At 39.3% G+C, this 27,857-nt stretch overlaps 1 protein-coding gene across 2 annotated transcripts in view; it reads left to right on the top strand.

Annotated features, from left to right (window-relative positions):
* Window positions 1-10,016: 10,016 nt before the first annotated feature.
* Window positions 10,017-27,857, top strand: part of gig (tuberin) — a 33,037-nt gene continuing 15,196 nt past the window's right edge. Inside the window, exons 1-3 of one of the 2 annotated variants that reach the window (XM_065229636.1) lie at window positions 10,017-10,394; window positions 10,458-11,365; window positions 25,377-27,805. In XM_065229636.1, coding sequence (XP_065085708.1) covers window positions 10,322-10,394; window positions 10,458-11,365; window positions 25,377-27,805 — 3,410 coding nt within the window. In that variant the 5' untranslated portion in view covers window positions 10,017-10,321. The remainder of the gene's footprint in view (window positions 10,395-10,457; window positions 11,366-25,376; window positions 27,806-27,857) is intronic. The other variant, XM_065229637.1, reaches the window with a different exon arrangement.

A 27,857-nucleotide genomic window follows, 5' to 3' on the forward strand; every position in this document is an offset into this window, starting at 1 on the left:
TCCAAGTATCAGCATCAATACCGATGGTGGAAATATTAAATATTTTAATATGTCTGATATTTGCGAATCTAACACTTAGTCTGACAGTTGTTTTTTTGTGTGTTTGACTATTTTTGGTTTAAAGTGTACATTTGACATTCGTATAATCAAAAATGGCAGACTGGCGGCACTGGCGCATCAAGTGGTAGTGGAAAAAAATAGCCGACCCAGTTAAATCATAATTCCAATGTTTTTTGGTGGAATTTATTAAATAAGATATGAGTAAGGCTTAAATAAGTACGGTGGAAAGTGATTTGATGCAAAAGATTAGTGTTAGAAGTCTCAGAAAGGTCTAAAAGTGTGAAAAAGTGTTGGCGCAGATTGTGAAAATAAAAATAAAAATAAAAAGGAAAATGGCGAGAAGCAGAAGGAACCGGATGGCTGAACGACGGTGCAATACGAGAAAAAAAAACAAACGGTTGCGTCCTCTGCGTAAGATGGCCGAAAGACGAAAAATAAGGAATGGATGGTTCGACCTTCAAAAAAAGCTAAGTACATTAGTTTTGTGTTGCGTTAAATGTAGAGGATGGGTTTACTCGGGAATGGGATGCAGATTTTCCGGAAAAGCTGCAGCAATGTGGGTGACGTTTCCTCGAATTTGGGTGGAATTTTGCTCATTTGTATGTGGATACACTTTTTGCGCTTTTTGAGTGAACTGATATGAGCACACTGATAAAATTTCAAAGATTATTTTTATGTGTCCCACACATGAATTTTTGAAATGTGATCAACGAATTATATCTATTTGTCAGACGCATACTTACTATGTGTACACATAAAATCCATGTGTAACCAAACATACAATTCTTTTGACTAATAAATTTTATGTGTGCTTCTGGGTGGATTCTGTTTATGTGTGGTCACATAAAAAATCATGTGGAAATTCGTCAATAAAAATGTGTGGAATTGTATTAGTGTAGCATTTTTTGTCCGAGTATAGAATGGTAGAGATAGGCGAGACAACAACCAATTGAAGCGTTTGTTGTAATGCCATCTAGTGTCAATTTAAAAAAAAAAAGTATAGATGTAATGATAGTACACGAGTAGAAAATGGTTCCCAGCGACCAGTTCACTTTTCCTTACTTTTGATAGTTTGTCTCCTTTTCTCCTTCTAATGTTGCCAAAAACAATGAAAATTAATGAGGTAAGATTAAATTTGTTCGTTTGTGGTTGTGTATGAAAAAACTGATTAAGGTTGTGTTGGTTCTGCCATGGTTATTGTATTTGGTGGGCTTGTTCCAGTTATGCCGCTTTCGTTATTGCGGTGTAGCACCAGGAATAAGCGCGAGTCTTTGACAGCTTAACATCATTAGTTTTTAAACAAGGGGGCATCCTATATCAACACCCTAAATTATTTCGGTGTACGGCAGTGTAGCACCGCAAAAACGAAAACGAAATAAATTTCGTATAATTTGAGTGCATCACATGAATTTAAGTTTACTTTAATTGATTATAATTCAAATTGAAAAGGCATAGAGATTTTGGGCCTACTGGAGAACCCTAATAAAAAATAACCATAAACGAACGATAACCCAAATCATTGAACTATTCCACAAATGGTTTGGATGATACCCAGAACACGTCGTTAAGCAAATTAACCATACAATTTTTATTAGGGAAGAGGTAGTAAAATTATTTTCACTCCCGCGAGTTTTCCTCTGAATCAATAGAAGAAAAAAAAAAGATAAAACAACATATTTCCTTCCTTTTAATTAGCTACGGGTGTGACAACGATGGCGAGTTCACTATGTTATATTTTCATTTTATTTCAGCAACCTTATCTTCCAGCAGATGATCCGGGCAGCAATTTCAACATTAATAAAAAAAACTACATATGCCAGCAACACTGACTGGGTGTATCCTATGGCTTACCTTCCCTACTAACATAATTCCTAATTTCCCGAGACATTTATGAGGGGTCGTAGAGTTCTCTGCATCTCTCTTAAGTAAATGTTGGACTAACATACCTTTCCTATCCCTACCAGTTGTAAGGACGTGGCCAGGACAATCCTTAACTGTTGGAGCGGGATATGTCTTTATCTGGGAGATAGTAATTACTTCCTACTTACTATCTGTCCAGTAATAGATATCCGTCTTGCTCTTAATAGTTTTGAATTCGTACCACCTACGATATTGTGCAACTTGTTCGATGCTAATGCTAAAATTTGACATTCGTATAATCAAAAATGGATTTCACACTAGAGGCAAGTCATTCCTTTATGATCTTGCTGGCCAGGGCCACCAAAATCCGCTCCTTGTTCTCATAAATTTGGCATTCTTTGGCGCACTTCCGTTCCCAGGAAATAGTCATTAATTTCCACGAATTCTTCATCGTCTGCAATCCAATGTTCTGTCCTCCGATGGAACGGGAATCGATTGACTACGGTACCCCTGTAAACGGAGTCCCATAATGATGGTTCCGTGGTCGTAATACATTCGCCATGAGCCTGCAATTTGGAGAAATTTGCTGCTGGGGGAACTTGCCTAGTCCAGTGCCGTTTTTATCATCAAAAAAGCCGAAGCCGAAAACGATCAGAGCTATCGAAAACAAAAATTTAGGCAAAAATGATGAAACAGAAAGCTGCAGGTAACATAAATAACAACGGTGAAAGGTCATTGAGTGTATGCGTTAAAGCTACACTGTTATTTTTTTTACTTTGTAGCTTTCCACTTGACAGTTAATATCATTAATATTTATACTAAAAACTATAATAACTACCAATATGAGCAATTTTTACACCAAATATTACTTCATATCAAGTTGTACTTCCCCTAGTATAGGTGTTCTAATGTGTCAAATTCACGATTCAGCCATGTTGGATTTTTGTATGGGACAGCGACCGAGTTTGTTTACAATTTGCTCTAAAACCGCACCCCCCCGCGACCTCCTCGCCTATATAGTGACAATGCTGTATCACCATTTATATACCCACCATGGTCTGAACCTGGGTACTGCGGAGTCAATGACATTTATATAAGGTCTGGGCCAACAGGCAGCTTGCTGGTGTTAGAAGCAAAAATGTTGTAAACATTGCTGAACATCTGCGAACAGATAGATATACGTCACTGCCAACATACTGAGAACAGATAGATATACGTCACTGCCAACAGCTGTTCCGTGTAAAAAGATAAACATTGCAATATAATACGAACACCACTAACCATTTGCACATTTCACTAACACCAATAAGCCCTTTGGCCCAGACCTTATATAAACGTCATTGCTGCGGAGTCGACCAATTTTATAGTACGTTCTAAGAGCAACCGTAGCGGTCGTTGTCATTTGTGCGACTATTTTAACAGCGCACAGCGCTCTCATTTTAGTTTAGTCACTCTTCTCCACACCGGTCGCTGCTATCGCGGTTATCAATTTACTCACCATAGTCCGTACCGGTAGTGAGCATTTTGACATTTCTACGAATAGCAACCTTTCTCCCGCGCTGCTATCGCGCTGCTAAATTTGGTAACGCGCTTCACACCGAGAAGCCGACTGCTATTTTAGTTACTCGTATGGCAACCCCCGATACGGTAGCTGCGCTATGATGAGGGCTGCTAAAATGAGTTTAGCAGCGTACCGTTACGGTTGCTCTAAGTAAGTACGACTAAAGAGTTATAACATGTTATATTGTGTGTGGCAGGATAATATCTCAAAATGGGATTATACCATATGTTTGCTGTTTATGGCCGTACGACCAACCGGTGAACACTCGTGTTTATTTCAGTTACCGTGGGGACGTAGTTTGTGATTAGCCCCGGCCTCTTTCAAATTTCATTTCATTTCATTTTCATTTTATGATGTACAAGGGGGTCAGGGGCCATGTCACCGATGTGAATATTCACACCATCCATAATACACCAGGGAAGGGGAGAGGAGTGAGCAACACAGCATCTTTACCCATGGGGGTTAAAAAAGTTCTGCGAGGTATACTTATGGTAAACCAGCTGCTCAGGGATTGTAGAAAGGAAAGGGTTGGATAGGTTTTGTGTGAAAAGCGCATAAGTTATTATCGTATCGTTGAAAAATGGCCTCGTTTGGTTTGCGCTCTCGTCACAGAGCGCATTGATTACATCACACCGTCAATGAAAAAGAAATTAAAAGAGATTGAAAGAGATTATTAGTGAGTTTTAAACTGTGATTTACCTATTAGAAATACATTTGTAAAATTGTCTCCGTGTACTGAACAACCATCCCTCTCGCCCTCCCGCCGCCTAAACGTCTGAAGGAGTGTGACGTCAAACTCCGTCATCCATTCAATCAGCCGGAGAACGAAAGAGCGTGCAATGAGCGTCAGCGACCCTAATAAAGGGTGGGGAGCACCATACATGAACGATACCACAAATCGTGCCACCGTGCCACATATTGTTGGGATGATAACCCGAATAGGTTGTTAGGCACTCCTTATGGTTATCGTTTATGCGGGTGTTTCAAAGGAATTTACATCTAATCAACCCTCTGTGCGACCCAACCCGTGCAATGTATTTAATGTTGAGAGCCTTGTGTGCCTTATCATGAGTGGTCACGGATCTGGCAATCTTCACATGACTATGCTTCCCGGTGACGACGACTACTATCTAGCCGGTTTACAATAGGTTTTATACAAGAGTACTAGAATAGATCGGAGTATACTTACAGTTTTCGACGTTCCCATGTACTCCTTGTTTACCTTCAATATTACTTCCTTCTCTTGTTGTATTGTGTTTCTGGATAATGGATCCTCGCTCCGGAATGTCTTCAAAACTGGGGGGATTTAAATCGCTCCTCGTGCACAACCCTTCCAGATGACCGAAAGAGCGCTCAGTCCGATTGGTCTCACCCGATATTCTTGAAATATTTGACATTTTGAATAAAACATTGCCATTTTGAGACTTCGTGTTGTTAGTTTTCTTGAAGGTCTTGTGCTTAATGCTTGATTTGTCTTTCGCTTCGTATTTCTAAGAATTGACTCTATAAATAGATAAAAAAAAAAAAAAAAAAAAAAAAAAAAAAAAAAAAAAAACAAAAACAACGCTTCCCGCCCATAAGCTGTAGACCGAGTGCAGAATCTTTGTGATGATACTTTCCAAACGTGCATATCCATAGAAATAAATCTAATTCAATAAAGGATTGATTTCTACTGCGACTAAATTCAGCATTCCTACTAAAATATCAAACGCTGTACTTGATTTTTTTTTTGATTTTGATTTTGCGAGACAGAAGGGGGTCTTATGAAGGCCAGATCTCAAGTCTCAAGGCCAAATTCCAGAACTTGAGTGGAACATGGTTCTCACGTCAGACTATAATGTCTAAAATGAACCACATGCCCCAACCAACCCTAGAACGGCTCCCATACACTCTCCATGCTGAATCGTGAGTCCCCCCTTTTCCCATATCATTACATGCAAAATAATAACCCGATGCAGGTCAATTGAATATGCCTAATTGAATTAGTTGCAATGATAGTGTTAACAGTAATGACAGTCGTTTTGTTTGCGCTCTCGTCGTCTTCAAATTCGCTCATAAGGAAATCATCTTCGCTGTCTTCATCCGAGAAGGAATATAGTTGATATCGTTATTTTCTTCAAAACTGCATCGTATTGATCTAAATAAAAGAAAAGAGAAAACAAAATCGCCACTCGATCAAGCCAAATTCAAAGGTAGTATCTGTGTGATGTAGCATTCCAAAAGTTTTGAGCCAAATAATGAAAATTATTTTTTTACATTTTTGTAACTATTAGACTCAACTATTTAAAAGAAACAATTCATATTTTATACTATAATTCTAAACTACATAATTATTTAATTTTGGCTAGTAGTTAAATCAAAACAAACTTTGGTCCGCTACATCACATCTGGCATCACTAGTGTGCATCTTTCAAAATGTAAAGATACAGACAAGCCCTGGGACCTGGTTGCAGTTAAGCAATCCTCAAGGTTATGCCAATGCCCAGGGTGATTAGCCCCGGCCTCTTTCAAATTGTATCATTATTTCTGTACGGTCCTTATATTTGAAATGACGTTTCACATTCATCTAGGGATGGCCGACTTTCATTCGAATAATCGATTAATCGATTAACGAACCGAAAAGTAAAATAGTTGTAATCGGTTATATCATGCCGATATAAGCATTAACATCTCCAGAGGGTCATTACCGATCGTTTCAAAATGTGCTGCACTCTCATTGGTGGAAAAATGGCAGCACAGCGAACAAAAAATAATCGATTAGTTGTTAATCGAGTAATTAAAAAATGGGACATCTCTGATTTTGGTGTGATTGTTTTGATAAAAATGAGCGCAAAATTTCATCTCTACCGAGGGGGCAGCAAAACCACCAAATTACCTTGAATACGGGGGGTATTCATTGGATGAAAGGGACCGTGAAAGAGGACACTAAAATAGAAAGTTTTTCTTCCGACAGTTTCATCTTAGTATTCATCTTTGGTACGACTGCGCCCATTGATTTAACACACGGCGGCTCTTTATCCAGGATTCGCTCATCAAGCCGCTGCCATAAAATACTATCTTAGTTACACACCTGTGTATAATCCTTATGAGCGGGGTTGCAGCGCGCTTATGAGCGGCGCGTTTCGACCGTCATTAAATGAGAATTTAACATAAATGCGACAATAATGGTTGTCAAATAATTGCAACATGGAAACCACCATCAAGATTGCGCTATAAAACGCTCTCCAGACTGGAGAGTTATAACATGTTATAACGGTTGTCAAATAATTGCAACACAGAAACCACCATTAAGATAGCGCTATAACATATTATAGCTCTGTAGTCTGAACGTACTATAACATGTTATAACTCTGTAGTCTGGACAAGGCATTATTTTGCAAGCCAATGGAAAACTGCTTGAAAATTTTCTCAAGTTTAAAACTGGTTTGCTCTTTCTCAGTTGATTCCCGCCAAAAGCTCTGAGCCACGATTGCTCGAGCCCCCATGACTCTATCAAAGTTTGTTTACATACATGTTTCGCAAAGGATTGTTTTACTGTAATTGAAAACTCAGCTGCCTCATAAAAATTATGCTGGTTTTTATACTTTCATCACTGAGCCTGTTGGTTTTTATCTTTGAGCTTAAAATTAATAATGTGTTATGAAAAAGTATAGATCATTTTTATGAGATTACAATGCTTGACGGTAAATAAGAACAGTAACTGCATTTGCTGCTTCTGAATGTTTGGCTCCCGCTTGACAGTTCACACTGGCTCCCAAGTGACAAGCACCTTGAGTGAGTCCGCAATACTCAGGTCTGAACGCTATTTTGAGGCTACTCATTTTTGATTCGAAAATCACTCAGTCCACCCAAAAGGGAATTTCGGGGCTTTGTGGAACTCGTCACTCTATCCATATGAAAATGGAAACGGGATGATTTTGGGGTTCAGAACCGGAAACAATCGACCAGTCGTTCAAATTGCAAGTAAGTTTATGTTGAATCGCATTTGCAATACCGCATCTTTTTTGAAAAATGATTTTTTGATCAGTAAGTGGCATTCTCAACTATGGAGTTCCAAACCGATACACCGCTTAAATTTTGAATATGCATTAATTTTTTCATCTACCCGATTCGTTACACATTGACGAAGGACTTTCAGAGCGTGAATTCTTTTTTTTTTTTTTTCCTTTGGTTTGTTTTTTCCGTCGATCTTGTTTTCCGTGCAGAGCACCAATGCTACCGACGTGCCAGGAAGGCAGCTCCCACACCTGGACCCTACCTATCGACCCATCAACTCATGAACCGGGGACCAACGGCTTTACTTCCCATCCGAAGGAAGGCGTGATCAGAGATGTTATGCCTCAGAACATCCCGGCGGCGCCGACTGGGATTGAACCCAGGCCTGCTGGGGTGAGAGGTAATCACGCTTACCACTACACCACCGGCGCCGTTGAGAGCGTGAATTCACCCACTATGAAGAATTCACCTACGATGGTGTTCAATATTGTACCAGAGAAAGAAGTAAAACGTTAGGCTACAACGATTCCTTTGAGCTAGTTTCTACCATGTTGAACATGCGTTAGTTGATAGAAACGATAGAATTTGTATAATTGGTAGGAAATTGATCACAACTGAAATTTATAACAACATGTACTCTTATAAAACTAGCTCTGAGTATCATCTAAAAAAAGTTCAACGTCACATTCGACCTTGTGTTAGTGTGTCAGTTTTAAATGGAAATACCAATGTAAATTATATTTCAGCTTGCAAACCAAATACGCAAATAAATTAAGAATGTGGCAATTACCTTTATAATGAAAATATACAAAATAAATAAAATGTCAAGGGTGACTTTTCTTCATGATAACAACAGATAACAAAACATGTTATCGCTCAAAACGATTAGTTGATAACAGAGAAAAACAACATGAATTCTAGTTAAGAAAATGAGTTATTGTGATGTTATGCGTTTGTTTTTACACTTTGCTCGGGTTGTGTCTTTTGACCTTTAAACGGTCAAATTTGATCGTTTATACGTCAAACGACCTAACCCAAACATCAAATCGAATGTTCCCTACCAGAAACTCAGCTAGATTGTGGCGGCCATCAGCGCTCGTAAATGCCAGATTTCACGACCAACCCTTGGTGTTTTCGAACGGAAGGTGCTGCGTACCATCTACGGTGGAGTGCAGATGGATGATGGAACGTGGAGGAGGCGAATGAACCACTAATTGCACCAGCTGCAAAAATTGGGCGACTACGGTGGGCTGGGCATATCGTAAGAATGCCGCACGACGGCCCAGTGAAAATGGTTCTCGAAAGCGACCCAACAGGAACGAGAAGAAGAGACGCGCAGCGGGCAAGGTTGATCTATCAAGAAGAAGGCGACCTGCGGACCCTTCGCAGACTACGAGCCTGGCGAAGTGTGGCCATGTGGTAAGCTCGGTGGTAACAACGGGTGGAAATTAACGATTTTAAATTGGCTCATCGTAAACGGTCGATTTAAATGTGCAGTGATCCGAACTGTCAAAACCATCGAATTTTTTGATCCAGATAAAATAATTTGTCCAGAATAGATCAGACACGAACCAATTCATAACTTTTGCACGCGAGTTCATGGCTTAGCTAAATATTTCCCGCGAACACGGAGCCAGATGTCAGTAGTGTGCTTTGGTCAGAAATTTTATTTGTTTTGCTATGATCATTCATGTCAGTTTGTCAGTGCTATTGGTCCCAAGCAAATCGATTATTGTACTCCATTCTAGTTGAAATTCTTGTACTACACTATGTTTGTTTTGATTCGCTATGAAAGTTTGACAGATAAAATGAGGGGTTCGTGGATTTTCCTATGTTTCGAGGGGTGCATCGATTACCATGGGACCGAAGAGAGTACCACAGCTGAGCCAAAGAGTTGAGCACATTTTTTCGGGACCATCTGGTCTTAGAGTTACCTCTATGGTGGTAACCCTAATAAACTGGTACCATACACTAACGATATCATAGATAGTATGACCATACCACATAAAGTTGGTATGATATCCCGAATTGGTGGTTATGCGCTTCTTATGGTTATTGCTTATGCGGGAAGTAAGCGAGTTAGGTGCACTTTTATCACACTTATGGTGGTAAGCTCCAACCGGTATTATCCTCGGATTAAATCCCGATCAAGAATGTCCGGCTGGTTTGATGTCGACATCAGAGTTAATCAACATAATTCTGAGCAAACATTTTTCAGATCATACAAACAGGGACGGTATTAAAAGTTAATCCGAGTTGGAGCTTACCGCCATTATTGCATTTTTGATGTAGTCCCGAGGGCAGTCCTCATAGTAAAATTTATATGGTTATTCTGCTAAATGACGTGTTGGAATTATCATCCAAACCATTTGTGGAATAGTTCTATCATTTGTTTCTCGGCTGTATTTTGTTTTTGTTTTATGGTAGTTTTTTGTCTGTTTTCTTGATCTATAGCTTGATTTTATTTACGTCTGTTTTTGTCTGTGCATATGTTATCGTTTAGTTGTCAAATTGATTTTTCTCAGCTGGTGCACTGAAAAATAGATTGTCCATGAGTAGATTTCGGTCGCAAACTCAAAATTCAAAAACAAATTCGTGAAAAAGTGTGAAAATACAGATTTTTTTCCAATGAAATGCAATGTTCCGCATTTCGGAAGAGTTTAGTGATTCTTGTTGATAGTTTTTTACGAATTTATGCGTCTAAATGTGGTAACATTTGCGATCACAATTTGTTGAAGCTCTCTCCTCCCGATTTTTCGGCTGCTTCCATATTTTATTTTCCTCCACTTGTTCTGGCAGTCTCTTCCTCTTGCCGCTGAGCATTGTAAAACGCAGCGTTCGAGGATGAGCACCAAGGATAAGGATAACGTACTCAACAAGCTGAAGCAGTACTTTCGCATCAACAAAACAAGTGGAGGTATTTAAGCAAGTTGATTTGGATTAGTTTGTTTATGTCGTTAATTCGTTGTTTTCTTTTTAGCATCTCATCGAGATAGGAACTATTTCCCAATATCAGCAGAATTAGAACGTGAGTTGCAACCGGAGACACCTGTGGGACAACGTTGCAAAGCTCTTAAAGATTTCAGCGACAATGTCCTCAAATATCGCTTGGAGATGGATGCTGTACAGCTTCTGTGGCAGTTGACCAAGGACTTAATTGTTGGAAACAAATCAACTGAACAAAGACATGTCGCCCTCAACTTCTACTGCAAGCTGATCCAAGGACAGTATGACAATCTTAAAATGATGAGGGCTCAATTCTTCCGGGTGATTGTTTCACATGAGGAACCAGAAGACATTGAATATCGACTGGAGATGTTGAAAAGCCTCACAGAGAATGGCAAGAACATCCAATACTTTGAAAAAGAAATCGGTTCCTTTTTGGTGCAATGGATTCCTCAGATCGACCAAGCCGGCTTTATTACTCAGCTTTTGGATTTGATAGTAAACCTCGTAAAGTACAATGCAGCCAGTTTGGAGAAAAATTTCCTGGTTGGAATCGTTAACTACATTTTCGATATCACGTGTAAAGTGGAGGAAACTCAAACGATTTTGCTCTGTCTGTCGGTTCTGGATTGCTTCATTTGTTATGCAATCATTCCGAATGAGACGCTCACCTTGTTCATTGTCATCCTTTGCCGGACGGTGAACAGGGAAGCCTTTTGTCAGACGTCATGGAAGATAATGAAGAATTTGTTTGGAACGGCCCTTGGGCATGCAACATTGCTCACCATGTGTAACATCTTGAACGATAAAACTTTCTACAGAGATGAAGCCCTCCTGCGGGGTGCTATCTTCCACACCAATGTTGGACTGTGGGGCGTTAGCGGATGCCCCGTGCCGATACTGAATTGCTCGCCGTCGATTGTGCTGACGAGTTTCTTGAACGTAAGTAAAACTTTGCTCTATTGTTATTTACATAAGTATAACAAATCCTATACCAGTACCCCTAATACCCATGCTGCAAATGCCACTAATCCGATTTTTTATTTTGCGAATTAAAAGAACGGTTTAATAATAAACCCCGGTGGGGTAATATGTCCACCACGAAAGGAATATTTCCTTCTTTACTGAATATTTGAAGAAGGTAAAATACCCCATAAGTGATGATTTTTGCTTCTTTTGATCACGAGCTGTTCTTTCGTATTTTATTGAAAGGAACAACATTTTCAAATCGGGTGTATGTCTTTAATGTCGGCCTAAGTGTCCATAATATTGGGTCCATACGTAAATTTCGAAGGAACGCATTTTTTGCAAATTTTTAACCAGTAACCAAAAATATCCATTTGTATTGCCTAGATGAAAAAAAAAAAAATACGAACTGAAGTGTTTTATCGATGGGCTCAATTTTTAGATTCATAGGAAAACATTGGAACCATTTCCTCTATGACTCCTCATAATAAAGATATGTTAAAAAATATGACATGGCCAAAAGAAGAGTTTTTTTTTTGCTTTATTAGATAGACTTCCTGTTTCTTAGAAGAGAAAATTCCTACTTTTGATCATGAGCTGTTCATGAATAACCATTTACCTTCGAAGGCTATGGCATATAGCAATATAGAATCTTATCACCTTCGATTTGGCTGATGATGTTGCACTCTGATATTATGGATATTACCGTGATCTGCTCTAATTCCGCTTAGCACCTAATACTGTGGGTAGATTTGACAATGAACTGGAATATTTTACTAAGTATATTGATTTTTTTTTTCTGAATAATGACAGGGCTGGTAGCGAATTTCTATTTAGTTTCTTTTTTCAACACAGTCACTAAGAAGCCTAATTTTATAAGGCCAAGTCACTTTTCTTGTAGTCAGTCACTATTTTAAACTTTTTTTTAGCGTGAATTTATTTCAAGATTGATCATTCTTTTTGCAGTTTGTACACTCATAAAATTCGATATATTTTTACTGGCGAGATTCCAAGTAAAATTCCACATGATTTTAATGTGCACACACATAAATAGACTCCATTCAGAAGTACACATGAAATTTACAAATTAAATGAATAGTATGTGTGGTTACACATGAATTTTATGTGTACACATGAGAACTATGTGTTCGACACATAGGGGAAATGGCTCTAATATTGGTCTATAAACCTCAGATTGGGCCCATCGCTAAACATCTGCTTTTTATCAATTGTATCTAGATGAACGCGTCATTGGAACGGTATTAATGGATATTTTTGGTCGCTATTGACAATTTAGTCGATTGCTGAATATATTTATGGGCCCAAAAATTCAAAACAATCACATTTTTTCTTATTATCTAAAGAAAATTCACGGGCTAAAACTTTATGTAACTGTAAATCGTCATGGCATAAAGTTGGACTCAAAAGGCCACAAAACGTTGACCTTTGGTTTTGCTGGACCTTGGAGCACGCACACAAGACGGCAGGCTACCGGCCCCTGATTTTCAAGAAGTTGAGGAGGAGGTCGGTCGGCTGAAGAACAACAAAGCAATTGGTGTAGATCAAGTACCAAGTGGGCTATTAAAATACGGTAGTGAAGCACTGGCTAGAGCACTGCGCTAGGTAATTGCCAAAATTTGGGAGGAGGAGTTACTACCGGACGAGTTGATGGAAGGGGTCGATTGCTGAAACTACCACGCGATCACACTGCTGAGCGCTGCCTACAAGGTTATCTCCCAAATTCTATCCCGCCGCCTGTCACCATTCGCAAGAGAGTTTGTGGGGTAATACCATGGGTGCCCGCGCTACCACGCACCACATTTTTGCGATTCGGCAGGTTCTGTAGAAAAGCCGCGAATACATCATTTGTTCATCGATTTCAAATCCGCATACGACACAATCGATCGAGATCAGCTATGGCAGATTATGCACGAATACGGATTTCCGCATAAACTGACGCGATTGGTCAAGGCGACGATGAATCGAGTTATGTGCGTTGTTCGAGTATCGGGGACACTCTCGAGTCCCTTTGAATCTCGAGTGGGGTTACGGCAATGTGATGGACTTTTGTGTCTGCTATTTAACATCGCGTTAGAAGGTGTGATCAGAAGAGCTGGGATAGACAAGAGTGATCGATCTTCGTCGATGACATCTTTGAGACGATGGCGGAAACGTACATCAGACTGAAGGCTGAAGCTAGGCGGATTGGACTTGCCATCAACGCATCGAAAACGAAATACATGAGAGGAAGAGGTTCTAGGGAAGACAATGTCAGCCTCACACCCCGAGTTCAGATTGACGGTGACGATATCGATATCGTGTGTTTGGGATCACTGGTGACCGCCGAAAATGATTCAAAGAGACGCATTATGGCAGGGAATCGTGCCTACTTTGGACTCCAAAGGACGCTCCGGTCGAATAAAATTCGCCGCCGCACGAAGTTGACTATCTACAAGACGCTAATTAGATCGGTGATCCTCTACGGCCACGATACCTGGACTATGCTCGTGGAGGACCATGATGGTGTTTTCGAACGCAAGGTGTTGGGTACCATCTACGGTGCAGATGGATGACGGAACGGAGAGGACGTGGATGAACCACGAATTGCACCAGCTGCTGAGAGAACTATCCATCGTCCACATTGCAAAAATTAGGCGACTACGGTAGGCTGGGCACGCCGTAAGAAGACCGGACGACGATCCAGTGAATGGCTCTCGAAAGTGTCCCAACAGGAACAAGAAGAAGAAGAAGAAGAAGCGCGCAGCGGGCAAAGTGGATCGACCAAGTAGAAGGAGACCTGCGGACCCTTCGTTGACTACGAGGCTGGCGACGTGTGGCCATGAATCGAGTAGAGCAAAGGCGACTTCTTCGGAAAGTAGAGGACAGTAGAGGACAACTTAGCCTGATTGGTAAGAAAGTACATCAGAAGCAAGATCTAGAGATCTTTGGGGAATTTCAGAGATCTTAAAGGCATTCTTCGTAACTTTAGTCCAGACTCTTAGAGTGATTTAAAGATTTATAAGCGTGAATTCAGACAAATTCATTATAGTTCATGTAGAGCAAAATATTGAAAACCCTTAAGATGTTTCGAGAATTTCAGGGAATTACAGAGACCCTCGGAGAATTTCTGAAAAATTCCAGAAATATCACAGAAGTCCAAAGAATTTCAGGGAAGTTTAAATATGTTAGGGGCTGTCCATAAACTACGTAGACGGTTTAGGGGGGGGGGGGGGTTGACAATTATCCACGGTCCATACAAATTTTATTTTTTTTGTATGGACAATTGTCTACGCAGGGGGAGGGGGGGGTTCAAGAATCCCAAAAAAACTGTCTACGTAGTTTATGAACAGGCCCTTATCGAGAATTTCATTCATTTCAGAGCATAGCATAGAGCATAGAATTATACTCTTAATTTGTTCCGAGGACATCAAGACCGATCAGATAATCAAAGGACAGTTCAAATAACTTAAAGGAAATTGCAGAAACCTTAAAGATGTTTCGAGAAACTCAGGGGATTTCCGGAAACTTCAGCAAAACTCCGAGAAAATTACTGGAACGCAATAAAAATCATATGAACCTCCGGAAAATGTGAGACACTTTTAAGTGTGTTATATATTGGAAATTTCAAGAACTTCAAAAAATTGCGAAAATTTAACTAATTTGATTAGAGAACATAAACGAAGGTCCATTAATTATAAAAAATGCGAGAACTTTTAGCAAGACCGATATTTTCAAGAAATTTAGGTATTTATTAGATAGTTTCACGATATTCAGCGAAGTTCCGAGTACGTCGAGGATGATCAAATAACTTCAGAACAATCACATTAACTTAAGGAAATTTGTAGCGACTTACACGAGTCTCATGGGATATTCTGAGAATACTGTGATTGATCCGAAAACATCAGAAGCTTCAGGAAATTATGAACATATATCAGAAAATTTGCCGGAACATTAAACAAATTTAGATAACTTCAGGTAAGGATAGTTTTTCAGGGATGTCCAGATAAGTTCAGGAAAACATAGTTCTTATACAAAAATACTGAGAAATTCTGTGCAGTAGAGATAACTTTGAGAAAATTCAGAAATCTTTTGGACAGTTCTAATAAGATCAGAAAAGTCTAGACTATTGAAGAAGTTATGAATTAGTGTCGATAATTTAAGGTCAGTTCCATGAATTTCAGCAAAACCTTGAGAACTTCAATTGATTCCAAGAAAATTGCGTGAGCTTAATAAAGTTTTCAGAGAAACTTCGAAAAAATTTCATAAGTGCAGAGATCTTCAGAAACATTTTGAGAACTTCATAGAAGGGAACGGAAGATCCGTAAACTTTAGAAACTTTCATGAACATTAGCAAAATGTAGGACTTCAAAAATTCAAGTATTGACTATTTAATGGTAGATTGACAAAGATGAACCGGATCGAAAATTTGTGGATCACCTGTGCTACCATGGGAAGCAGAGGGTTAAGAAGGTCCCAGAAGCTCAGAGAACTTCAGAGATATTATGAAAAATATTGAGGTCTTCACATAAGTTTGAATGTTTTCAAACTAGGGGAACAGGATTTTTCAGTAATCCAAGGAACACATCTTAGTCCTTGTTACTTTTTATGCCTTGTGACAATACTCGGCTTTGTCCACCGAGGATGATCTTGAAACAAGGAGAAATGAGTTAGTTAGTCTTCATCTATGTGATTCCTAATCTTATATTTGTTGTTATCTAGTTTGAAGTGGTTAAGACTAGGGTTTCTAATGCATGGTCGTTATAGGTGTCATTCCTTAATTTTGTTGCTAAGGAATCCAATTTTGACTGACAAAGAAGCGCGCCTTTGGAGGGTGTTTCACACCGAAGGGTATACATAGCGGGACCTTTCAATTAGAGTCGGATCCTTGAGATAAATGCAAGAATGACAACCTTAAAAAAATCGAATACTTCATCATTTCTCAATAGTGATGGAGTAATACGACATGCACTACACTAAAGACAAAGGATATACTACAATAGATCAAATTACTGGTCGCAGTGGTGTTAGGTCCCGAACAGAGGAAAAAAAGTTTGAATGTTTACGGAACCGTAAACATTTTTAGGACAGTTCAATTAAATTGAGAGCAGTACAACAAGCTTCATGAAAATTACAAAAACTTTAGAAAAGTTTCGAGAGCTTTATTAAAGAACAGAGAACTTCAGAGCAGTATCGTTAACATTAGATAAATTACATAAATTTTAAAGGAGTTTCGAGAACTTCAGCGAACTGTTTAAACTTGAGAGAAGATTCTTAATGGTTTGGAAAATTGAGGAAACTTTAAGAAGTCCAAAAAGGTTCAGGAAAGTTTAAAAATTTGATGAAAAGTATTGTGAGCACCAGGCTAGTTTCTCAAAATATAAAAGAATTTCAAGGCACTTTCATTAACTTCAAGAAAATTTCGAGAAGTTTCAAGTAGAAGACCTGAAGACCTCATAATAAAAAATTCTCTCGGGGTTCTCTTCAGCATTCGCTTTGTATTCTCCCGAAACCCTCATGGAATTCTTCAAGAAATTTGGATCGCTTTTCTTTATAGAATACATAGAAAAAGTAAAACAGTCTACCCAGGGGCACGAACGGAAGCTTGACGTAGGACCGCTAGTGGACGGAACAAATATGTTCATCATTTAGTTCCGTTTTTGAATTGGTGGCCCTGAAATGGACCGGTTGTTTTCCAAATGGTGGCCACACCAGTGCAAGTCGATGCCGACCGGATGACGGGGGCCTAGTCATGCTTCCTATTGCGGGAAGCCTTTACAGATTTTTCTCATCATTTTTGTACAGATATCTGTATATACAGATTTCAGTTTTTTTTTTAAATAGACAGATGTATCAAATAAGTTGAATGTATGTTTAACTCTGGATTATATTAACCAAGTACCAATTTTTCACTTTTTATTTTATTATCTTCGTTAATTTTGAATGGACTTCTGATGCTCAGATGTTCTGATTTCTAGATATACATTTCAAAAGGTCCTATCTGCATTGATCGATTCTCTTCATCGACTTTCTCTTTCGCCAATAACTCAGCTACAAAACCTTTCCCTATTGTATTTGACGTTTTGGACGCTACATAAGAACCTCCTTTATCAAACTATGTGGTAGAATTAGCGCGAAATCTGTTTGCATAGCAGTGGTTATGAAAAGAGAAAGTCGATCAAGAAAATCGATCAAAGCAGATAGGACCATTTGATGAAATATTCATCGAGATTTCTGATTGCTCGTTAGAAAGGATGTTTGTTTTTCATTTTTATTGTTTAATCAACCATATCACATGGTGACAGGTACTATGATATTTTTTTTTGACGTAGGACTACGTCTGTGATTTCTATATGTAGGTACACTTTGTGAAAACCGAAAATGGAACATGTAACGAAATTATGAAAGACTTTGAACGTTAATAACTCAGCTGCCCCTGGATCAATTTAAATAATTTTATCACCAGTCGATCAGAAATATTTCTCCGCATCGACTGTTGATTTTAAACTATTACAATAGTGGTAAACGTCACGCACTGTCCAAAAGCGTCGAAATAACTAACAAATCTACCAATTACGAACATGCATATGCTGCTTCCCCAACACAGTCATCATAGAATTGTATCTCTGATGGCTCATGTCGATGTAGCATTGCTGCTTCCCCTACACTTTCATCAGAGAGTCGTTGGTAGACGAATCAAGTCAAAGTGGCATTCCCCTCCGAACTTTGGGCGAGTGCAAATAGGGAGGATGCTTTACACACTCATTGCCATATTCAGAACCACACGCCCCCAACGAGCACACGAAATGCTCTCCAGAGTTGTAATCTTGTAACCAAACTTGGAAGCAGGGGCGTAAGTGATTTTGATCGATACTCTTCATCGACTTTCTGTTTCGTTAATAACTCGACGGTAAGCACATTCATTGATACATTTGTTGGTCTGGATGATAGAAGAGCCTAGCAGAAATAGTGCGAAATAAATTAGTAAAGCCAGCCATGGTCATCAAAAGAGGAAATCGATGAAGAGGATTGACTTTCTCCCCTCTGCTTCTAAGCTTCTAGCAATGAAAACTAGCATCGCACCGCTTTTGGTTATTGGGTTACACTTGTTGGTTGCAATTCTGCTGTTAGACATTTTCGAAAGACCACCAAAAACATGAAATTACACTATTTTCTACGGATACCTTGCGGTCCAATTATTCGATTAAAGATTAATCTAAAGATTTTTCCAGCTATTCGATTGAATATTAATCGAAATTTTCAATTATTCGAGAGCGTAACCGACATAAATAAAAGTACTAATTTATCTGAACAGGCATAGTCAAGAACAATGATTTGAAACAGGATCATAAATTCGCCGAAAAAAGTGTTAGGCGTCTTTCTGCTAATGGCTAATATTTACTAACTTTTTGAGAGAAGCGAGAAAAACTAAAAAAAGGAGGAGCTTTAGCTGGGTGGACACTGAGGCCTTCCAACCTGTCGCAGACACCAGTTCAACCCATGTCCAGCAGCAGACGGGCCGAGACTCTTGCGAGTGACCAATCATTGAACCGAAGAATATGGGATTTTCCGGTCCGATTTGCTGATCCAGCTGCCTACACGACATCATCATCTTCCAAAGGCTTTAAGCTAAATTTCTGAACACATCCCAACTAAAATTCATATCAAAAGGTTCTTTTCAGAGTAATCATAGTCATACTAAAGAGTATAAACAGAGAGAAGCCCGCTCAAATTCCTATTCCTACACAAAAAACAAGCTCCTGCTGCAGTTAACAAATACTATTTATTATATAAGACCACGTAGTCCTACGTCAGCATTGCGCACAACCCCATAGGACTGTGCCTTGTAGTTTTTTATTTATCGAATCGGTAAACAAGTCTTTTTAACAACCCACAAGCTGATTGATTACAGTTTGTGAGTAGAACAGTCAACTGGATAATTTGACATTTGACTAGCGTAATATCAGAAATTAAGAATATTCTATGCAATTCTACTAAACATCGTTATGTGTTGTGACAAAATACAATAAAGTTGATAAAACATATGAACGCGATTGCAAATAGAGAAATACAGATAAAACCATCCCGAAAATACTGAGTACTCTTAGGTATATAGCTTCGAGCATTAGCTAGCGAATTCAATATCCTTTTAATCTGCCAAATGATTAGATAAAGTCGAGGATAAAGTTGAAATTTGGTTTGATTAGAAGAAATTGAGAAAATGTTACATCGAGCATAACATTCTACAACTAATACTTCATAAAATTTTAATGCTTATTATTCATTTTCTAAAATTGTTGAGTAAAAAAAATAAACAAATTACCTGACAAAGATTTTCGTAATCTCGAATATAAAAAAAAAATCAAGTTTTACGAAAATGTGATTGTTTCTTCATTAATTTTTTCAGGTTTGTCTCTCATTACTGGGAATTAATTTTTTGTATTTTTAGACTTTTAAAAAATATACAAATCACTAAAAAAAATACCAAGATTCAGGATTTCGAGATTCATTCTTTAGAAAGCAAACTTAATTCATTCTTCAACATTCTAAACTATGAACAAACTATTTATGAACTTCAAATGAACTCAAAGTATATTTACGACGATCCACAATAAGATAAGACAGATTTTTGTTTTACAGAAACAGATTAAAAAGATTTGTTATGGTGAAAATACAGATTGAAAATGGAAATAATGTGGCAACACTGCGTCATTTTCGTATTGGTGCGATGCGTGCTGTTCATCATACTTATCATATGTACGTCATGCTTATCCGTCCGTTGCTCGAAAGCGAATGACGGAGAAAACTACTAAAATGTTTGGATCCTTTGTAGTTTGAGGTGATGATAATGTGCGTAACTCTTCCAGATTGGCAACCCGTACTCTATGACGGGAAGGATTATTTGCTTGTAGACAGCAAACTTCTTTTTCAGGGATAGGGTGGATCTACTATTGATTAGCGGGTACAACGACCTTATAAGATGTTGCATTTTGTTTTTGTTTTGTCAACATGCTCCCTGAAAATCAGCTTGCTGTCGAGTGTTAGTCCGAAGTAGACTACCTCTTTGGACCATTCCACCACTGTGCCGTTTAGGCAGATTTTGTTATTATCAGACGGAACAGGTCTGGGAGATTTTGAGTGTGGAAAAATTATGACCTGGGTCTTCGCCAAGTTGATACGGATCTTCCAGCTGTTGAAATACTCAGACAGGACATCCAAGCCTCTCTGGAGTTTGATAGTCAGAGCTCCGATGATCGATGGATGTGTCGTCTGCGAACAGAGACAACGATCGACCATCAGGGAGAGTCAGAATATTGGAGGTGAATAGATTAAACAGGATGGGCCCAAGGATGCTTCAATGGGGCACACCTGCACCGATGTTAAAGGCATCCGATGTGATGCCATTCAGAGAGACCTGGAACGTCCTGTCCGATAGATAATTGTGCATACTTCTTCAGTGTCTTGTACTAATACTCGACTGAAGAAAAACATTGCATTGGTGGTCCTATGTGAATATGTGTTCTGCAACCTTTGATTTGAAATCATATGTTAGGCCTTTTCCTCTTGCTTTTTGGCCTTATTAACCTATATATACGCTATATGTTCTTCAAATCTAGTTGCTAAAGTTATCTTGGTTTTTCCTACGTATACTTTGTTACAATGATTACAGCTTATTTTATTTACACCTGCTTTAACTAAAACATTAACTGGGTCTTTAGTGGATCCTAACAATGATTTCAACTGGTTATGTCTACTGGTGAAAACTAAATTTAAACCGAATTGTTTTAGCTGTGGTCTTAGCTTACAAGTAATATGTTGATCAAATGGAACGGACACTCCAAAATGGTGTTAATGAACAAAATAATGATCTTTCAAATGGAATTAAAAACTTGAAAATCGGTTTGCTCCTTTTAGAGATATTGACAATTGAAAAATGCCAGTTTTTTGAAGAAAATCGCCTTTCCAATTGAAAAAGATAGCAACTTGATTGCTTCAGCAAAAATATTTGCCATTGAAAGTTCTAAAAGTGTTTAGAACATTTGTTCTACGAGAAATGAACGTATGAAAAGATATTCATAGGAAACCAATTGTTCAGGGGCCACCCTAACTTGCTTGTTTAAAAAAATCATAACTCATGAACCATAGGAGATGGAAGTTTGGTGGCTTCAGCAAAGGTGCCGCAAATTGATTGTTCTGCAACTTTCTAGAAGATTGCACTGGTGTATCTAACATAATAAAAAAGTTCACATTTTCAATTCACCAATCTTATGGACCACCCTAATTTCACTAACATAAAAAAATTGGCCAAAAAATATGAAGAAACTTTTCGTAAGACAACATATGCCTAAAATCAACGGGTTTAACGCAAACATTTTTGTCTTCCTAAATACGGCTTTGGGACCATTGTGCACTCGTTGCAAGGGTTGTAAATAATCTCATTTGTAGAATTCTCGCTTTTTTACCGATGATTGCCTGGATTGTGGTCTCCTTGTATCCGTTGAGGCTTGCTTTTTCAAAGATGTACTGTAATTCCTTAACCTTTCCTGTATCGCTGAGTAGAAGAGTCTGCATCCGATGAATCATGTGGTGCAAGGCGGCCATTTTCTGCTGAAACGAATGGTTGGAAGTATAGGGGATTACTCTTTTGGTGCTTGTTGGTTTCCTGTAAATTTCGTATTCAAGCGAAGAAGATGATGACGATTCCCTGATGACTAGAAGATCGAGAAATGCGAGTTTCCCGTCTTTTTCTACCTCGTGAGTGAATTTGATATCCTTGTGAATTCTATTGATCTCATCTAAAATTTGTGGAAGGGATTCCCGTTTAACTAAGCTGAAGATATCGTCAACAAACCTCCACCAACGGTTTGGTAATATTCCTTTTTCCTGCAGGATTGTCTCCAAGTTGGCCATGAAAAGTTCACACAAGAAGGGGGATATGGGGTTTCCCTTTGGGGCTCCTTTCGCCTGCTTGTAGCAGTTACCTCGGAAAGTTCTACGTAGTTAATGAACAGCCCCTTATATAAATGAAAGTAAATTTGGATGGGTGTTTTTGTAGCATGCGGTCCCAGGTTTTTTCATATTAAAAATGTATGGTAAGATCGCTTGTTTATCGTGTATTTTGTAAAACTTTTCGTTGTCGTCGGTGCCGGGTTTGAATAGTTATAAAAACTTGAGTAACGCTATAATGTGATATGAGGGGCTCGGTGGCCTTAGAACAACCGGTTTTGCTTACTGAGCAGTCTAATCTCAAGCCCATCCACATTCAAGATTCGTCAATCGTTTTATTTGTTAACATGACTACATGGTAATACCAGCAACTCGATGATTAAAAAGGAGCTCGTCTGCCTAGTGGCATACGTTTTTGCTTACTGAGCAGAAGACCGTGGGTTCAATCCCAAGCACCTTCGCGTTATATGATTGTTAGGACACCAATTCAGCTTATCGTTTACCAAAACGAACCCTGCTGCAAACCCTACCCTATTACCCAATATCCCAGTGATTCCTCGTGGAAGTGCAGAGGTGTTCTCGGCTTCCATCAAAGCGAGTTGTTGTGACGTCGAAAGATACCATAATCTCGTCCTCGTTGATGTCTCCTGAAGATTGTAATTGCTGGGTGAACTCCTGAGTGTTACTAACTGTTTTACTCTGGAACTGATTCGGCATACTCTGGAACTCTGTGACTAGTCACTTCGATAGTTTGTGGGTGGGGGAACCAACTGCAGATACGATCTCTCGCATTTCATTCCCCGGTTTGTGGATTTTGGGAAGACCTTTGATCCTGGGTAAGATGGGATTGGATTCCCGTAAACGAGCGGCTCCATCTCCTAATATCGATTTGCACTTCTTCAGGGGTCTACTCGAAGCTGTCTATACGGTCCGTTGTTAATCTTCGTTGTCATCTGATTGTCGTAATCGTCCTTGTCCATGATAACGACTGCGTTTCCCTTGTCTGCCTTCACGTAGTATACTGCTTTACTTTTTAGCTCCTTTACAATCCGAATTTCTTTTTCGTTGGCGCGACTTTGTTCCTGTCCGTCCTTGATTATGTTCGACGTGATAGTCCTGATCGTATTCTGTGATGATGTTGGAAGTGTCTTGGTAATCGCTGTTTCTACGTCAATGATGATCTGCTCCACGTCTGGCTTAGTTGTAACCGCGTATCCTAGCCCCTTGTTGAGGTGTGTCAATTGTTCTTCCGTGAATGCGCTCGTCGATCGGTTGACAACCAACCCATCAATGGAGTGAACCCTCGGCGACTCCTGTCGTAGTCTGTTTAGCTACCTATCATGCAGCTTCCGCTTCTTATCCGATTCGCACTCCTCTGCTACCTTGGCCCTAGACAGAAACTCCTGGAATTTAACGGCTATCCTATTAGCCATTATTTGGTCACTTAATTCTTCAACATGATCACTAAAATCACTATTTTTGACAGCATTGATCGCTACCAGTCCAACAACAATACATCAATAGGAACCTAACGCTTCTAACGTACCGCAACAATGCACTAGCACTTTTTTGCATTTCAAAACAACGAAAAACCTTCTGGGAAGAAAAGGGTTTATAACAATAAGTTATTAAATATTTTCTTTAATTGATCAAACATTATATTTCTAAAAATTAACAAGAGAGCACAATTTTGGTCATTTGTGGTTCCGATATGCATTGTTTTCGTGAAATTTTGCAAAACAACCTGTACAAAATAGTATCAAAAATAATTTCCATTTACATTATTTGGTGTATAACAGTAAGAAAAAAGTACCCAAAATTGAGTTCCTTTCACTCATCACGTGGCTTCCGTGGGGCTAGGTAAAATTAAGTTAAAGAAGAAAACTCAATTTTGAGTAATCCTGGCGTTGACCAAGTTAACAAAAAAATAATAAAACGGAGCAGACTGGAACCGAACCATGGACGTTGAGATTACGGGGCCCCCCTTGTCTATCAACGCTTGTGAAAATGAAATGGTTAAAGGCGCATAAAAGCAACCTCAATGAAAATAAACTTATATTTGAGTTCATTTATTATTACTCAATAGTTGAGTAAATTTTAACCAACGCCGCTTTTCTGATACACTCAACGGTGGACCTCAAATGATAGAACCCAACGTTGAGTTTTTTAAACTTAATTTTGAGAATTTTTTTGTTACCGTGTAGGTTTTGTATAAAAAATATCGTTAACTTGAAACAGGCATGGAAAATTATTTACATTCATTTGCCTCTAACTTTTTTCATCAACAGCATTCCGCAAAATGATGTATTGAGCTTTAGTAGGTTTTGTTATTAGCTACAACTTTTGCCCATAGCTCAAATCTTTACCTCTTATGCATCACGAATTAGAGCGGACAGAACTTGTTACTGTTTTTCAGTGAATGTAAAATACATTCACTGAAAAACAGTAGTGGCTTCTGTTTGCTCTGGTTCGTCATGCATAAGAGATACGGATTTAAAATGTTAACAAAAATTGTATCTAATAATAAAACCTACAAAAACTTCATACATCATTTTGCGGAATTCTGTTGATAAAAAAGTTAGAGGCAAATGAATGTAATGCAAATGATTTTCCATGCCTGACTTGAAAATTTTAATAGAACCATCAATAAAAGCTGTTGGCTGACATGCTTAAGAATACTAAATTGTTGGTTTTTAATAAACATTAATCTGTTTCACTCCATTTTAGACGTATGGCCTTTTTGCCCCATAAGAGTGGCACATTTTCCCCGCATTTTTTGAAGGCAGATATGACAGACATGAAAAAATCATAAACATTTTTGGATGTGGTTAAATTTTAATTCCATTGATGATACAAGAAGACAATGTTAAAAACTAACAATTTGGTGCACATACTCCTTTAAATATTCACGGAATCAAATATATCAACGCACTATCGTTAGGGTGATCTTCTTGCCCCTTGTTCTCTTATATTGCTGTATCCAAAGTCATCATATGTCGTTAAGAGATACCTAATAATCTTCTGCAATGTCCATTTGTTTCAGGCTCTCAAAAGTGAACATGTGGTCGTCACTTATGAAGTCATCCTCAGCATCCACCGGTTGATTCAAAAAAGTGGCACCGAGCTCAATGAGCCAACGTGGGACATCGTTTGCGACATCATGAACGAAATATCGTCCAATTTGGCGAAATACAAACTGCCCAACGAAAATCACGTCGTAAAGCATTTCCACGAAACACTCGATCTAATCGAAGAGTTGCTGCAAAAGGGTGAAATCAATGCCGATCCGGAGAAGATATATGGACTGATTGAGAAAGTCTCCATCGAACGTCCGGAGGCTTCGGTGAGAGGATTGATTGAGTACATGACCACAAAAATTTCAGCAACCCGGCCGCAGTGGCTGCTGGAACTTTGTTCGTTCATGGATCGGTTCTACAAGATGAAGAACACTATGATCAGAATTTACGCCGTTCAAGCGTTGGTTCGTATAATGGCAGTCAACCGGGCTATTTACGAAGAAGAAATTCTAGAACGCATAGTGATTGTCCACTTGGGTGGAATAGTCCACGAAACCGATGCAGAAGTGAGAAAGGCAGTGGCAGGTGCATTGATCGAATTTGTTCTCCACTGCGATACTAAACGTTGCTTTGAGCTGTTGGAAATTGTGGGTAAAATGCTTCATCGCCCTTATGATTGCTACGCACAGGACAGGATAGTGGTACACTCTGTCAAAGAGGTAGAAGACATTATCATTCTGGTGGATGGATTGATCCGCGTTTTCACGGTCAAGTTGTATCGGGTTCCCTCGACACATGCAATCAAGGTGTACCATTTGCTTATGCTGCTATTGGAAGCTCATTATGAGAAACCCATGGTATTCCAGCATGTTAACGTTGTTCGATACAAGATTTTCAGCTGGATGTTAAAAGCCCGTGCTAACGCATCGTTCCACATTGGATACCCCGATCCGGAGAATGACAACAGAGTGCGATTCAGTCACTATCTTGGCATCGAAGGCCCTTATCAGCACCAAAGCATGCAACCACAACAACAGGTGGGCTTATCACAACAAGCCCAATCGTCAAGTCAACTGAACCTAGCACAACAGGAAAACATGAAAACAGTTGACGTCATGCCTTCAACGAGTCTAACCACGATTTCAATCAAACGTGGTTGTCAAATCATTGTCGATTGCCTGAAGGAGGAAAAAGATTGGCATGTAGTTCAGCTTGTACTGTCCGAACTGCCAAATATAATGGAAAATAAAGCACTAATTCAGGGCAATGACATTGATTCGCTGGCAAAGACACTGTTCAGAATGTACAACGACAGAATGCTGGTGGAAAAGCTTATGTGCTATCAGTCTAAACCGACTCTATCCGATATCCATGATTTAGTTTTGCCAGCACTTGCAAGTTTGGCCACATATCATCAGCATTTGGAGGCGATTACTAAGAAACACATTATCGACGCCCTGAAGCAGGGACTAATTTCAAGAAGGCCTCAGGTGTGCATTCAAACTCTTACTGTTTTGCTGTTGGAAATGCCGGATCCGTTGGTGTCAAAGCTCACCGATTTGCTCTTTGAGCTTAGCAAAATGGCCAACACGACTACGGTTGCCGTTCCGGTGCTAGAATTTCTCTCTACTCTTAGCCACTTACCTAATGATCGCATTGCCAATTTCCGGGTTGTGGAATATATGTATGTGCTGGCCATGTCGTTCCCGTATACGAATCCATATCGTTACGATCATTACACCGTCTCTTTAGCTCACCACGTCATTGCTGGTTGGTTCCTAAAATGCCGTCTTCCAATGCGCAAAAATCTGGTTTACTATATAGTCAAGGGACTAGAGTCGTATGTACACACACCTTTTCAAGACGGGTCCAAACAGCGCACAGACTATTCCCAGGCTAATGAAGATTCATCAAATCGCAAGCGTAGCTCGAGCCTCACTGAACAGGGATCTAAGCGAAGGGATCGAGCCTCCATCCAACAGCAAAATCAAAAGTCCCAGCAACAAGCTACCAAACAAAATTTCAACAGTGACCTGTACAATTTTCACTCAGAACTGGCAGAGACTTGCATTGATTTTATGGCAAATCATACATTTTCGCCTTGTTCGGGCTTGGCGAAACGGAATCCTGCCTCCGAGTTTCTTCTCCGGGGTGGTCAGTCGAACACTTGGCTTGTTGGCCACAATCTGATCACCATTACTACCAGTGGGTGCTCGGCCGTTCCCTTCCGTAACGGGTTGTGCGACCGCTGTTACACAACATGCCGGGAAACTGCAACCAACAAGTCCGAACCAAGCACCACTAGCACCGGACTGCCCATGTCTCCCGAGTCCGCCAGTGTCGCCTCGAACAAGGATTCTGGCGTTGTCGTGCCGGGCAGTGGCAACACGACCGCTGCCGAGACACAGTCTATCGTCAACAAAAGGTATACCAAAGCAAGTTTGCAACATAGTAGGTAAGAGTTTATTCTTGGTTTTAAGATGGTCGGGCGATCGGGTTTTATTCTT

Source organism: Ochlerotatus camptorhynchus, unplaced genomic scaffold (genome assembly GCF_037179485.1).
Source record: "Ochlerotatus camptorhynchus isolate MF236.1 unplaced genomic scaffold, CSIRO-AGI_Acam_v1.1 ptg000317l, whole genome shotgun sequence".
In the NCBI taxonomy this organism is placed as follows: domain Eukaryota; kingdom Metazoa; phylum Arthropoda; class Insecta; order Diptera; family Culicidae; genus Ochlerotatus; species Ochlerotatus camptorhynchus.